This window comes from Dermacentor andersoni, chromosome 6 (genome assembly GCF_023375885.2).
Source record: "Dermacentor andersoni chromosome 6, qqDerAnde1_hic_scaffold, whole genome shotgun sequence".
Lineage (NCBI taxonomy): Eukaryota > Metazoa > Arthropoda > Arachnida > Ixodida > Ixodidae > Dermacentor > Dermacentor andersoni.
The window spans coordinates 16,821,464-16,837,608 of NC_092819.1; the positions used below are offsets into that span (position 1 = coordinate 16,821,464).

The 16,145-nt window shown below is 39.8% G+C and overlaps 1 protein-coding gene across 3 annotated transcripts in view; it reads right to left on the reverse strand.

The window, feature by feature from the left end:
- Positions 1-145: 145 nt before the first annotated feature.
- Gdap2 (ganglioside induced differentiation associated protein 2) overlaps positions 146-16,145 on the reverse strand; it is a 27,573-nt gene continuing 11,573 nt past the window's right edge. For 2 of the 3 annotated variants that reach the window (XM_055065886.2, XM_050169911.3), the window contains exons 7-9: positions 12,028-12,216; positions 8,288-8,431; positions 146-737 (exon numbers count right to left, since the gene is read on the reverse strand). In XM_055065886.2, coding sequence (XP_054921861.1) covers positions 693-737; positions 8,288-8,431; positions 12,028-12,216 — 378 coding nt within the window. In that variant the 3' untranslated portion in view covers positions 146-692. Of the gene's footprint in view, positions 738-8,287; positions 8,432-12,027; positions 12,217-13,211; positions 15,867-15,999; positions 16,106-16,145 lie in introns of those variants that run through there. The other variant, XM_055065887.2, reaches the window with a different exon arrangement.

The following is a 16,145-nucleotide window of genomic DNA, read 5'->3' on the forward strand; positions in this document are numbered from 1 at the left end:
GCCAAACAGCAGAATAATTAACAGTGCAACGCCATGTGCCCCTGTTCTTTGTCCTGTGTCACGCTGTTTAAAATTGTACTTTTTGATCAGCAACAATGCATGGTGAGGCTAAAACATTATAAAGAAAGCATGCAGAACACAATGGTCGAACTGTCATACAAAATCTTTATACATACAAAAAATGTTTACAGATTCAACCCTGCAAGTCTTGTAGGAAAAAATATATTCACATCCCATATCTGTCCACTGCATATAACAGACTTGTGTGAACAGAATAACTTGACATAAAATATATATATACACACAATTTTTAAAAAGGTCCTGCTCAGCTGGTGAAACATCCGGTGCATCAGCTTGTATGAGTAATCTAAACAGGTAATAAAATAGAAAAGCATGATACAGTCTTATACAGCTGCCAAGGCTGCAACCTATCGGCTCCGAACACAATAATATTCAATGAGCCACTAATTAAGACTAGCAAGAAAGGATGACACCTAAAAATTGCACCTAACTTAAGCGCACCACAGCCCTAGAGAAATAAAGAAATGGCACACACAATCTTGACTGTAACGCAGCACAGTAGGGCAACTTCCCACTTTGGCAAGAGCTTTCGGTTCAGCACTGTACAAAAATGAAAGATAAAAGCATCAACAAAGTGGCATGGCACCACATAGTAAATCGAGGCAAAAAGACTATTCCACATCTGGTGCAATTTCTTGTCGCCGTGGCCCATTTATCTGTGGAAATAGAAAAAGGAAAGAAACAAAAGTATACATCAGCATAGGCTAGCAATAACTTCTGCAGTGCCTACTAGAAGCTCAGCTAAATATTAAGAGGCAGCTTTGCTACCTAAGTACATTGGAACAGAAATTGTTCATCTGCTGAACCACTTTTCATGAGGATTGTGGCATTTCAATAAAGTTAAAATCTACCTACTATTACCAGAGGATTTTGAATTAGGCCATCAGTTTTTTTGCACACACAAAAATAAAGTGAGAAATGGAAAATACTGATGAATATTGATGAAGTTTATAACACTAAGTCAGTAATGACATCACAATTATTGACATATAAAGTGGACACAATTTGTGAATTATACACTATTCTGAATTATACTGGTAAATTGAGAACATGACTAGTATTGCAACTTGCATAATAACGATTTCACGCAAATTGTAAATACATCATATTTATCTGCTTTAGATGCTCTGACAGACACGGCTAACAGAATTGCAATGTTCTTGGTGCAGAGTTATGTAGTTGTGAATGTCACCCTTTATTACTGTTATTTAATTAAGTTATTTGTGGAAACATTTTTCAAAGATTTCCCTAAATCAATATTTTGCTTCAGGAAGTCGGCAGAATTTAGCTTTCTTAAATGCAACAGATGTCATTTCCATCAGCTCAGTGGCTACTCAATGAGAGCATGTCTGCATTTCACATTTATTTTCTAGATAGAGAAATAAGAGTTGGCCCTGAGCTGAAGCTTCCTCTTGCAAACAAAAGTGTTCACTCAGACTGCACACAGCTACAGGAGCATGTGATCACAAAAACAATATGCTGTACAAGTTGGAGAGAAGAAAAAGTTATCGCTAACAGTCCTATCATGCCCAATGCAGAAAAAGGCACCTCTGAACATTGTCCAGCCATGCTTTTATTGTGCGTCATCTATTCTTTGCAACTAAATGTTATCTCAAGCCTCTCTGCTTTTCTGTTCCCATGGCATTCAGACTGTTCATGCCCCTGTCTATCATGTGCAGCAGGAATTGTGGCCAAACCCACTTCAAAATTTTAATTCCTGTCAGCCTAGGATGTCCTTCGAATGAATTTAATATGTGATTCAAGTTATGCTATAGTGCAATGACTTCCAATTTTTCTTTGTTGCTAGCTCAAGGCTTTTCTTTTTTTCAATATGCTTTACAAGACTTGCAAGTGTTTACCAAACAGCTAAGCAACAACAGGGTGCCCCACTTATGCATCTTTTCTCCTTTTATGAGGAACCTTTAGCTCAGGGGCAACTTCAATATCCTCATTTAAACATGTAAAACTCTAGAAATGCTCTCATTATAGGCAACGATTGAGTTAATTGAATGAAATTTGTTAGATATTCCCCAAAATTTTGGATTTAGAAAGCAAGCTAAATCCTACTGCTGGTTGAAAGAAAAATGTTAATTTAGTGCCTCGAATGCTGTACATAAACAGCCGAAAATTTGTAAACATTAAAAGAGAACAAATATAATTTTAGTTTATGGCTCATGTGAGATGATTGCATCATTGCTAAAATTCTATTGACAAATTATTGCTATAGTATAATCTGGTAGTGAATAACATCAATTTTGTCTGATTTAGTTGTCCTAACAAATGTGGTTTATAGAACTATGCTATTGTTTTTATGGCTGAATTAGTTGTCAACTAGCTGCATCACTTTAAATGTTTCCATTTTCAGCAAGTTTGTCAATCTTCAGCAAAGTATGATGCTAATGTGCTTTTCCTGGACTAAAACATCCCACAGGCATATTTCATGTCTGGTTCTGTAAGCTACTTTCCCAGTAGAATTAAATGCTAATTTTTCTAGCATCTGTCATGAGCCTATGTCATGAACATCACCTATGCTAAAGGCTAGGTTGTTATGACAAGAAAATGTAAGTGGATCACGAATTGGTAAAGTATTCCCCATTCACTTGTTAACATAACTATGTCCGTTTAGTAGTTAGTTCTCACTAGAAAAGGGCATAAGGGTGAGCTGAGAGGAGAGAAACTTCCCATACGCAGAGCACCTGGACAGTGTGGTAACACTTCATAATTATCATAAGTTACAGCTGTAAATAAAAGTTGTAAGGTCAGACATATAGCAGCCTAGAACCACTTGCTGCTGGGTTAGTGTGTGTGTGTGTGTGACATTTTCATCAGGCAATCAAAACATTGCTTGCAATTGTTTTCTGCTTTGCACATCCTTTATACTTTCAGAAAATGAGCTAACCATCTGCTTCATATCTACATGCTGTGCTTACTGTATGTCAGAAAGTCACATGCTGAATGTGCCAAAATTGTTAAATAAAAATTGCAGTCCTCACACAAAGTAACAAAACACTAGCACTGTGAAACCACAAACACATACATCATTTTGTTACTGTCATTTTGGTTTACAGGTTCATAAGACTGAATAAAATAAAATGATCAGAATTCTGCCAAGAGAGAACCTCATAAATGGTCGCTACAGAAAAATATTAAGTTGAGCTGTTCCAGTAAATTATTGTTCTGCAACAGCAAAACAGCCACTGTTGTGTTTTACTGTAAAAGGAGGACTGGTGAGCCAGAAATTACTTTAAAAGGACTACATTGCTTACTAGTGAAACAAAAAGTCAACTAGGCAAGCCTTGACAATTTTCCTTGTACCAAAAGATAAAAGAAAAATACTTCTAAATCTAAGACTGCACTGACAAACTATTGCTGATGTTGTTAAGTAAAAATTATTTTGGCCATCTTTTTTTTTAGTAATCAACGTTTTCTCACCAAATGAAAGAAAATAGGGTTTTGAATGAATATTTCATCAGTCTGAACTGATATAATGTTGGGCTTTAGTATCCCTTTAAGTGCTTTCACCTAGCTCACTACATAAGTACAGCTAATTCAATGCCAGTTCACTAATATATAGTCTTTCAAACCAGGCCGTCCAGTCAGCTTGATCAGTATCAGCAAAAAAACGGTATTATGCCTTTGCTATATTGAAAATGGCATCACAGATCAATAACCAATACCTTTAAGAGGCACTCCAAATGCATTTTCATTCTCACACAGGCCCTCTCAGCAAGCCAAGTCAACGAAATAAGCCTCACTCCAGTAGTTCTCAACAGATCTAATGCATACAGACTTCAACTAGGATTGGAGCGACCTGGGTAACTAAAGGACACAGGAGTGATGAAAAAAAAATGATAGACACAATATTAAGATGCAGGAAAACAACAGTATGGATTGTGAAATTGATGCATACAGAGTAAAAAGTGGAGTTGGGTAGGGTAAGTGATGCTTAAAGCAGATAAACAGTTGTCTATTAGACTAACAGAATAGGTGCCAAATAATAAATAAAGGAAAATTCAGTTGAGGGTAACAGAGAATTAGGTTGTGTGATGAGGTTAGGAAATTAAGGGTCAAGCTAGAAAACTTAGATTTGGTAGAGGGACACAAGATAGAGCTAATGGGAGATCATTAGGTGTGTTACCCTTCGTCCCGCAGTGGACAGGAAATAGGTTTATGATGATAATAACAGAGGTATAAAATATTTTAGGGCATCATCACATCTATATTTTATAGGCCCATTTTTAAATTTCTTAAGGTCAGCAAATTAAGTCAAACAAAGTTTGACTAACAAAGCACTAACAATGTTAAACATGATTTTAGAGGGACAGTGATTAAAGGCTTAGAAAGCTGAGCTTTTTATTGAAGCTCACAGAAAAATGTACTTATTACTTCAGCCTAACCTAAACTACAAGCTGTGCGAATTTCAGAGTTCGTAGGCATTTGTGGCAAGCAGTGATAAACATTTTTCTGTGTGTGGAACAACACAACCTGAGGAGTGCCACAATTTTTTGACAAATGCGACTATTCAGAAGAAAAAAATGACAAGCTAATGGAAGGAAAAATTGGTATCTACTTTACTATGGCATGAAGCTACAAAGGTAATTCATATGGTTTTCTGGGGAAAAGAACATTGGAGTTGCCATGGCTGGAGTTTATTTAAAGGTATATTGACAAAGCATTACTGACTTGTCACTTTTTTTTTGTGTTAAATGAAGGTTTAAACACTCCAAACCATAGAAATGATGCTGCTGGTAACTGTCCGAGTGCCTAAATAATTTACTATGATACTTGTTTCTGCAAAGCAGTTTTTAAACAGAAGCTGAATGTGTTATGAAGACTCGTACACTGGCTCACTCCACTCTTGTGATCGGGGTGGCTGCCACATGTGAGTGCAGCCAAAAGAAATGTACATAGCACTTCTGTTTATTTTCTATAAGCAGCACCATCATACCCAGCCTTATCGTTATACAACATGAGCAAACTGCTCTGTGTCATGATGTCCCAATAATGTCAATGGTGCCAGCTCTGGCATTTCAAGACAACTTTAGCATCAAGTATATTTTATATGAGTTTTGCAACTATTAAACCTACTAAGTGTGGCCATTTTGCATTCTATAACTGTGCAGTAGAGTTTCTACACCTTTGAAATTATGAGCCAGCAGTCCTTTAATGCACAGGGAATAACAAGCTTATGGATCACTGATAGAACTGCCCCTGGTGGCATAAAGAAAGTAAGTTGGAATAAAAATTCAAAGGGCACTTATTTATCCCTACGTGGATGAATTCGAAACCATTGCGACTACTGTGCAATGCAATGTTCAAGTGCATTAATTTACTGCAGCTTCATTAAAGTCACCTTAATTAACACCAAAGGTTGTGGGTTTGAGTGTCATGATTAACTCCTAATTAACTACACCTTAATTAACATCATGTTAATTAACATAAAATGTTGTAGGTTCGACTACCTTAATTAACTATATCTTAATTAACAACAAAGTTCATGGGTTTGACTCTAACCAAAGGTCGAGGGCTCATAGCCTTTTTGTACTATCGTGTGCTCACGCTGACGCCGAATTTTCCGTCTCACGAGCCATATAATGTCTTTGCATTAAAAAATTTGCATTCATCCGTAAGAGCTAGAAACTAATACAATGAAATCTAATAACAAAGTTGCATTCAGCATGAAAATGCCTTCATTGAATCCTATCTTTGTTATAAGCATATACATACATGCTAACATCGGCAATAAAATGAAATGCTTTACTTAGCTATAAGGATGTTCATTATGTCAAGGTTTGCCTATATGAGCCATCCCTTTGTGATATATTGTATGCACAATTGCAAACATTAAATGTTCCCTGCAGCAGCAGCCCTTTCTGGGGATTTCGATTCCTGTGTGTCATGATCCATCAGTGGACCATAAACTTCTGCATCTTTCCCAAGATCAAGCTAGACAGTGCCATTGCAGCTGCTGTTGGAAGGGAAAAATTTTTGTTTTCACCTGTTTTGATCTTGTATAGAGGTATCAGTCTCACACTACAGGAACATACCAGCATTTTAACAGCTATGCAAGGTGACTAAGTGCCGTGACCCACTCTGTTGTGACGTGGCGATCCAGACTCTATTTTCATTTCACACTCCATTTCATTGTTAACTGCAAAAAATCCACATTGTCATCTCCGTTTCTCTAAGAAAGTTGTTCAAGAACAGGACTGAACTATAAGCAACAAAGAAGAGCAACAGTGCTATCAGGTGGCACATTATGGCAGAAAAAACAAGGAGAGCAAAGTCTCACTTCTGTACATATGTGAACAGTGACAGGAGACACACAGCTGCATATTCCACTATATATATATATATATATATATATATATTTATGCAGGCTTTATGTTCTGCAATTTGATTTCATGCATATATCTTTGAATCCATGGTCATAAATGTTGCACTGGTCCTATGCTGCTGCACGAGTGCACAACTGAAAAATGCATCTTAGAAATTGCTTGTAGGATGAATTTTTCACAAACTGGCTATTCACAAAAATAAGGAAAATTTGAATGTGAACAGCACGTTCACAGTGAAACCTCAATGTAACAAACAGTGATATAACAAACTATTGGATATAACAAAGTAAACTTAATATGTTTCTCAGATATCAGTGTATAATTAATATATGATTATATAATGAATATTAGATATAATGAAGGTATTTTTGTGTTGATGTGACTATGTTATAAAGAGGTTTGGCTCTATGCATTTTACAGTGAGAAACTTGATTGACTGATGGTGTTTTGAATCCACATGAACCCAGTATCCCACTCTTTGAATTCACTTCTGCTCTGCAGCCAACCGCAATAGCCACTGAGCAAGCACAGTGGGTGGTGAGCAACTTCAGTTCAGACTTTTAAAATGCTGGCATCCAATGCAAACATGCAAGTACAGAAACTCATAATAAAGTTGCCTTTGCCAAAAAAAGCACCTCTGTTATCCCCTTAAGACATCAATTCTGTCCATCAAACATTTAGTTTCATCACATTTCTCATATCTTCAGGATTATGAAATTTGTACAGATGAACATATTAGGAATTTTCAATTCTTCAGCGAGTTTTTTCAAGTTTATAGAATACAAATTTCATGCAAGAGCTCATTATAGGAACTTCAGGGATGGTAATCTCAACTATTTCATGTCTAGTATACTTTAAAAGCACCTATCTAGACACTTCAAATATATACTTGATGTAATATGTTGGGAAAACAATAAAAGATGTGAACCATCTACATGAAGACAAACTGACACTGTGAGGGCAAACATCCAGCCGTTCAACTTCCAACTCATTTTACTAAAAACTTTACATTTATTATTCAAACTTGCAGCACAGGTCCAATCAGGAACGCCTCAAGATGTTGGTGACAAATTTTAAATATTACAATTTTAATCAGAGTTTTTGATTCTGATGCACTAACTTTGCATGCACAATTGTGCACATAGTACCTGAAGGGTTATATTCAATATTTGTTATTTATTTGTCCCATGCCGACACCAGCAAGAAATAAGTTACGTTTACTTTGTTATAATCGATAATTCCCTATATGTAGGTTTGAATGTAATTGTTTTTTGGAGTCCATGTGCCAACAATTTTGGAAAAGAATTAAAAAATGTTCCACTACTTTGTGCCCTTTTAAGTACATAAAGCGAGGAGGTCTAACTGCACTGTGCAGTGTATACACTTGCTAATAAATACCACTATAACATATAATTTTGCCATCTTCTCGGATAAAAGAATGTTTGTAGTTACACTAGCCAGATATAATAGGAAAAAGGACTAGGTATGAGAACGTATAACTAAGGTCAACAAAAGAATCACGGGACTACTGTGTGAAGTGACATTTGCATATTTGGATATTTTTCTCTCTCATACACGTCTGTCCAGTTGTTGGTGCAGGTAGTTCATGTCAGGGTCAAAAACATGCTTGTTCTACTTTAGTTCCAAGTGAAAAGCTCTTCCCACTACTAAAATTAACTTCTGCATAACATTGTCTAGTAATTGCCCTACCAAGATCTTCATACCTTTTTCTCCAATTGAACAGTACTTTCCATTGCAGAAGCTATGTCCTACAGGACAGTTTGAGATCAATATCACTGAGACTGCTGCCTAGGAAGCTACAGCTTTTTTTTTTCTACTTAAACAAGGACGTGCCTGTGCACACACACCATAAAGTCGTGCTCAAGCACAAATCGTGGCAAATCCAGCTGGTCAGGTGCAATGTCCTGGTAAAGCTCATCCAACTTGGACACCAGGCACAACCGATGCCTCAGATCAGGGGCACGGAATGTGCAGAACCACCACGCTGTCACCTGGTAGCACAAGGAAACAAGAAGTGCACTCCAAATATAAGTGTACTTCAAAGAACACTAGGCATATCTGCAAACAGACAAACAAACATACAAACAAACAAACATAGAATGACTAAATAAATAAGCAAACAAACAAACACATGCCAGCACATACCACACAAGTCCACACAGACGCCACACAAAGTAATTTCATTACGAGACATGTAGCTCATTAAAGTAGGTGCCAGGATTATCGAAAGAAAATAAAAGCATTCTGGATGCAGCCAAGAATTCAAAATTTCATTCAACTTTTTTCTGTGCCAAACTTTTACGAACAATTTTTTAAAAAGGCGATCGGTTCTTTACATTTTGCATATATTGGGTACAAGATCCTTTTATCTTGCAAACAGATTTTCCTGCTGTTTGCACATTGAATGTCTTAAACTAATAATCAAGTCCTTTCATGAAATGTACATGTTTTCAAAGAATGCTGTGCCTAACATGCATAGACAAACATATGATGCAATGGGAACAAGGAAGTGCTATAAACAACTTTTTAATTAATTATGGGGTTTTACGTGCCAAAACCACTTTCTGATTATGAGGCACGCCGTAGTGGAGGACTCCGGAAATTTTGACCACCTGGGGTTCTTTAACGTGCACCTAAATCTAAGTACACGGGTGTTTTCGCATTTCGCCCCCATCGAAATGCGGCCGCCGCGGCCGGGATTCGATCCTGCGACCTCGTGCTCAGCAGCCTAACACCATAGCCACTGAGCAACCACGGCGGGTTAAACAACTTTTTCCTCAACTTAGAGTGATGAAGTGGTCCCTCGCACACTGTAAACAAAAATGATGAAGCCAAAAGTAAAACTATCCACACACAAAAATGTACGGTGGTTGCAGAAGTGTTCTTAAAGCACACATACACAATTTGAAAGGAGGCTGAAAGAAGACAGTGGATTTGATTAGAACTGAGAACTTTTCATGTTTCTGTTTAAAGAGCATTTGTATTATCATAACCCAAATACACAGAAACACCAAAGTTCTTGGCTTCTGTTTTTCATATCACCATGGCCTAGCCTAATCTAACCTTATGTAACACAAAGGTGGCCAGAAGTTCAGTATTATGGAAGTGCACTGACTTTATAGGAAACTTATCAAAGTCCCAAAACTGTCCACTTAAAGAATTCATCTCAAGAGTGAGCTGTTGAGAGGTTTCAGCCTGCTGTAATGCACAGGTTGGTGCTGTGATTTTTGTGTACTTCAACACTGAAGCCATTGCTTAACTTTTGTTCAGACATGTTTAAAGGTCTACCATGCTAACACCAAAGAGAAGTCTAGAATAATTGTGCAAGCAAAATGAGAAAAGAAAAAAGGAATACTTCAGAAGTGTGAAATATTAATGTAAGTGGAAAGCCACATTTCTGATCCAATTCCTGCCCCAACGACTTGATTCAGTGAGCAGTGAATCACTGCCTTTTAAAATTTCTTAGCTTCTCAATTCTAATTTCCCAATTTCCCTGACATCTTATTTATAAGCACAATAATCAAGGCTAACCTTTGTGGCCTACATTTTCAAGCATGCAAAACTTGAATGGTGCAGAATTATATTTATATATAGTTGTACAGCGGTTGCGGGATTGGACGCGCATCCCGATATCTCCGAAGCAGCCGCGCGGTTATCACGCGATGACCACGTGCTCGCTCATGAAGGGTAGCAAGGAGAGGACACGTTTCGCCGCTCCCGCTGCTTTTTGCGCCTGGCCACGACGCCACAGCGGGACACCCTGTTCCCTCCTTTCCCTTTCTTGGAACTGGGGAAATGCCCTCTCTGCCGCTTGGGGAGAAGTGCTGTGCCCCCGATGCGTTTTTGTCTTTCGGCTGAGGAGCCTGCAACTGGCCACATCTCAATTCAGCCACTGAGACTGCCACGCATCGCACCCCTGCAGCACTCTGCCTTCGTGAGCGACTGACCACCCCAGGGCCTGAGCGCAGATCCACTCTGGGTGAGCTGAACCCTTATCAGCCTCTTCGTGGTTTCCACGTTGTGCGGTTTTTCACCTCAGACGTGCGGAACGCTCCGTCGCTGTGGTTTTGCATTTGTGGTTGCTGTCGTTGCTCTGTGGGTTGGTTGTTGCTCTCTGGGTTGCTCGTTGCTCTGTGGGTTGCTCGTTGCTCTGTTCAGGGCTGCTGCGAAAGTGCTAGCGAGCAACTGCCGCTCCACCGTCACGGTGTGATCCAGAGAAAGGTCAGATGCGCATGCGTGAACTTGAGTAATACCCCTATAAGGTTAATAATGAAATCTTAGAGCTTTTCACTTTTATAATGAAAACTGTGCACAATACTTTATACAGTTAAAAGCTATGAGCACACAAGACAATCAGCTAAATAAAGATCAGTTCAGTACAAACTGAAGACACCAGCTTGGCTGTGTCCCAGTGCACAAGTTTGTTTTGCACATATTGTGCTGAGAAAGACCAGGTTGTACCTAGCACTCGATGCCTCACTTTTTTGAAAATTTTGTTTCCTCATGCAGTATTGCATGCAAAAATGTAGGCAACATGTCAGCAAACATGCTCTAAATTTTGTTATTTAGAATGTTATTTGACATTTTTGTAATTTAGAATGTTTTATGGCATAGAAGAAGTACATAAACGTTTATCATTAAAATGTCATAAATTAGAGAAGAAAGCATTTGTCTGTTGTGAACTGCAAAATCAACAGTTCTTGAAGTCAAAGCCAAGCAAAAGCCAATATTTTTTTCAATCTTGGTTCTACCACTTGCTACTGCACAACTTGCTGCCCAAGTTACATCCTGTTAGCACATTTTTAATGTACTCACTCAGCTGCAAGACTGCCACATCGAGAACGCTCACAAAATGTCCCACGGTAGCACTGCCAAGGCACCACAATAGTGTAACCTTTCAACCTGTCTGTGAATGCACTTTATGATTGTATTAGCCCTTTTTATATGCAGACTGCATATGCTGCACATGAAGATATCTCCATACCAGTTCTGCCAATACCAAGGAAATTACTTTGAGTCTAGACATAACAGGCACTGTTCCAAAGAAAAAGGGAAGTTTTCCAAAATTCAGAGAAGTTTTGACATTTACGAGGCTTCCTTAGCCTCAAATACCAACTACAAATTAAGGACAATATCTGGCATTACCTCTGCTGTTGTCTACGTGGATATATTTTGAGCCATATTTCATCTCGGTATTGCTGATCAACACTGAGAAAATTTTTGTAAGAGAACTGTGTGCACCTTCCGAAAAGCAATAGAGGCACTTCCGTACGAACTAGCTTCCATTTCATCCTTCTCCATAGGTTGAATTTTGTGCTTCTAAATGCTGTTGAAAGTTCAAGCACAACGATCAAAAAAGTGAAGTGTATTAAAATGTGCGTAGAAAAATAAAATTTGAACCTACAATTTTTTTTTTCCAGCATTAAAATTGCCATAAGTTCATCTTTGCGTAAAGTATAGTGACATAATGAACAACCACACAGCGCTTACAAAAACAGAAAAATCTAGGAAGCTTCGTCTAATTTAGAGGGAAGTTGGCTCCTGGAGCCAACTTGAAGACAAGCTTCTTGTGCAGGAAAGAGCTCACCCGTGTCCACCAGCCTGGATGCACGAGGTACAGGCAGTGCAGGTTCTGCCTGTGCTTGGGGCCCAACAGCTCGAGTGCATCTTTCAGGAGCGCTTCCAACTCGGGCGGTTCTTGCGCCACTGTGTGAAGGTACACAACCACAAATGCCTGTGCGACTGTGTCCAAGGTGAACAGGATTTGCAGCAGCACCTGTGCAGAGAAGACGGCAGTAGCTTGGAACAAAACAGGTGCGACCACAAATCCCCAAAGCACAAGTGCTTTGCTTTTCACCCAGCTTATGAGCAGTTACACTCATTCACAGAGCAAATACGTGCCTCTTCAGTAAAGGATAGCCCTCATTTAGCACGAATGCTCTTATTTGAATATCAGTTTCAACTTTAATTCAATTCAGCTTTAAATAACATAATATAGTTAGAGCTGGATAAAAGGTCTAAGAAAGCTTGACTGGGTCATTGCCCCAGAGCATGGCATAGAGTGGTATCAATTCCATATATATACATTCAAGAAAAGTAAATTTTCAGAAAGTTATGCAGGAAACAAGAACTATGGGAACTAAAAGACAGAGTAAAGGTACAGAGGCATATATGCATTAAAGAAAAACAAAGAATATCTGAAAAAATGCAGCAATAATGTCACAGGACCAAGAGAAAGAGAATGGAGGCATACAACAAAAAGAAATAATAATAAAGTCATGCAAATAAACTTCGCAGCTTCTTTCACGAAGATTGAATAGAATTCTGGGGTTTTACATGATGAAACCACAATTTCATCATGAGGTACGTCATAGTAGAGGACTCGAGATTAATTTTGACCACCAGGCGATCTTTTACGTGCCCGCAATGCACGGGACACGGATGTTCTTGCATTTTGCCCCCTATCGAAATGCAGCTGCAGCGGCTGGGATTTCCCGCGACCTTGTACTTAGCAGCGCAACACAATGGCTGTTAAGCCACTGCAACGGGTCTTTCTTTCAAGATCTATTCCAACTCTGTACCATCTTTCATCAATTCATTTAGCTATGTCGGTTAAGTAAACCTTAGCATTTGGTTACCATAGTCACACCTACCAACCTGTGAATATTAAAATTCTTAAAATCCCGCACATTGTCACCAAAAAAGGATGGGGGAGCGGTCAAGCAAATACTCGCAAGCATCACATTATTTTCAGGTCAGAATGACTCCATTAGCGACTTTGGTGTTTTGCCCCCAGGAACTCCTCTATATAAACTTGCTTGACGCTAGTACCCTTGTATCAACAGAAGATTTCCAACAAAAGTTTTGGGGACCAAGGACTGAAATGTTTTTGTGAACAGCTTTTTTTTTTTTTTTTAAATCCTGAAGCAACATTAATAAAATTGCAAGAAGAGTTCAAATTCGTAAGCATTGCAAAAATTCAGGGGAGTTGACAAGTACACATAGGTTGTGTTGCATTTGTCCATTTTCCATGTTTCTCAGTCGTGTGTTAGGTAAGTAGGAGAATTATCATTTACCTAGGCAGCGATTTGAGGGCATCATTACTTTTACTTGTTTTTAAATAACAGTGTCGCGAATGTCTAAAATGTCATGTACAGTGCTCAGCGCTTGAAATGCCATACTCGGACAACCTGCCAGCCAGTACCTTCTTGTGCCACCGGTGGGTGCTGGTGACACCGAGATGATGCATTTTTGTGTCACGTAAAAGCGAGAATCCTTTTGATGCATTGTAACTGCATTCGGCCTCTTCACTGATCGCCCAGCAATCACCGGTGGCGCAAAAAGCGCAGGCCGCTATGCTGTCCGAGTATCGCATTTCAATCGCTGAGCACTGTACAGTTGAGAGCAAAAGTATGGGGACCCGAGATGCTGGTAAAAAATTTCGTTTCTACCAAAGGAAGAATCTCACCGGAAGCGCTGAGAATTTTAACCAACCTTTGTGAAGATCGAGACGTTTACATTATATGGGCACCCGCACGCCCCTCTCTGCCCGGGAACAAAATAGCGCACAACCTGGCTCATGAACTGACGGGCCGAGCAGGTGACATGCAAATGTACTGGGAAAGGAGAGTGACCGAATGACCAGCTTTAACAAGATCACCAAACATATAAATTGGGAAGGGTGCATTTCCCCCCGGCACACTCCTCGCTAAATAGACGGCATGGCGCCTCTTACAAACAGATACATATCTGAACCGGTGGCCTACCACCGCTACTACCCAGACCTTTACAAGGGTAGATGCAGATTCTGTCAAGAAAGGGCGGACCTACAACATATGGTTTGGGCTTGTCCTTGGACACCCACACAGAATAATATACACAAGACCAGAGAGCAGTGGGAGACCATGTTGCTCAGCTGTGCACTTGAAGACCAACTTAAGGCAATCCAGCAGGCCGAAGATGCCGCCAGGGCTCGAGGCCATCATCTAGGTAGAGAGGCCTAGGTCTCAAATCTGCTGTCCTAAAATAAAGTTTATTCCTCCTTTTCGTAGCCTAGGCATAAAGGCTGAACTCAAGTGGTACTGCCTACATGCGCCTGTTTGTCATGCGTTAAGACAATTGCACGCTGCACGGCTGTGCAAGAAAAAAATCAAATTTTCTTGCTGATGCCGTGGTCTCTGGACTTTTGCTCTCGACTGTACATTCCACATTAACCTGTCCTCTGTGCGACTGTATCCCATACTGCACAGACAATGCTATGTGCACACCGAAGAATGAACATGTGCAAAGCACTTTAAAAATGCACACTCAAATATGATGGTGGTAATGTCACATCACAGAATAAAATTCCCAACATGAGCGGACAAATAGTTCTCAGAATTCGGGCAGAATGGTTTCACTACGAGTACTTGTGTCAGCCTTCCGATCTCCCATCCCTGCAGAGCTGAAGTCGAAAGCAGCAGCCCCTACGTGCCAATAGTGTCAGGCAAGCAATGCTGGAATCGAAGAGGGAGAAAAGCTACGTCATACTCAAAAAATGTTGCATCAAAAGCACATTAACTTCACAAGTGTATGAAGTTAGACTAGTTCATTTGAGTTTAACATTGTAATAGGGCATTTGACACCGATTATGCTATTGTGTCCAACTAAATTATGGAGTTTAACAACCTGAAACTGCACAGTAGGTTAGGAGGGTGGTCGTAGTGGAGGGCTTTGGATGAATTTTCACTGCCTGGGTTTACCGTGCAAGCAAAGCACAGTACACGAGAGCTTTTGCATTCTGCCCCCATTGAAATGCAGCCACCCTGGCTGGGACTGAACCTGCAACCTTGTGCTCAGCAGCATAACGTCACAGCCACTGAGCCACCGCGGCAGGCGCTGTGGGGCCGGTGGTTTGCTGTAATGCCTCTTTATAATAAATGCCAATTCATTGTAACAATGCAAGAAGAAGCAGGAGAGGAAACAGAACAAAAGAAATTGCAAGGCAGTAGACAAAAAAAAGATTTGTGCACAATGAGGAAAGCAGTGACTGAAAAAGAATAAAAAAAGAAAGGAGCAGGCAGTGTAGCGAGCAGTGTTGAAGTGTATTCCAGTTCTCCAGCTATGTTCTGGGAATGTCAGTCGACAGCTGTGTAATTCAGTGCCGAAGAGGGATCCTGCCTGTAGCAGTTTGATGTGATCTTCCCCTCCTGATCTGTGACGACAGTGTCTTAGCAGGACATCATGGTCTCTTGCAATGTTGCCTGAGTGCCAGGAAGGCCAATGCATCATCCATGACAGTTCCCCACCAGCTGTGTCTTGTCAGCAATGGCTCTTGCATGCTTTGGCTTTCACCAGCTTTGTAGAGTGGTATGGTAGAGAAAAGGGCCCTATTATGCAGCACTACATCGACCCTATCTTGTACTGTAGCAGTCAGTTTGCGTTGACCTGTCGAGAGATGATGAGAACATTTTTATTTAGCTCGGTCATGTAGTAACTTAAAAGTAAACATCTTTGACAGATCTGTCTGGCTGGATGGGAAATATTAGAAGAGCTTTGCGGCAGCAATTTTCAGTCTTACTTGGAATTTAATTCCTCTCACTGTGTCCCTTGTCCTTCTCTTGGGTGCCAGAATTCGTGACAGTCAGAATCTGTGCCACCCACCTTAATATGTCCTGTCTGCGGCACTGTTATCAGAATGTTGCATTCAATTACACTACATTCTGA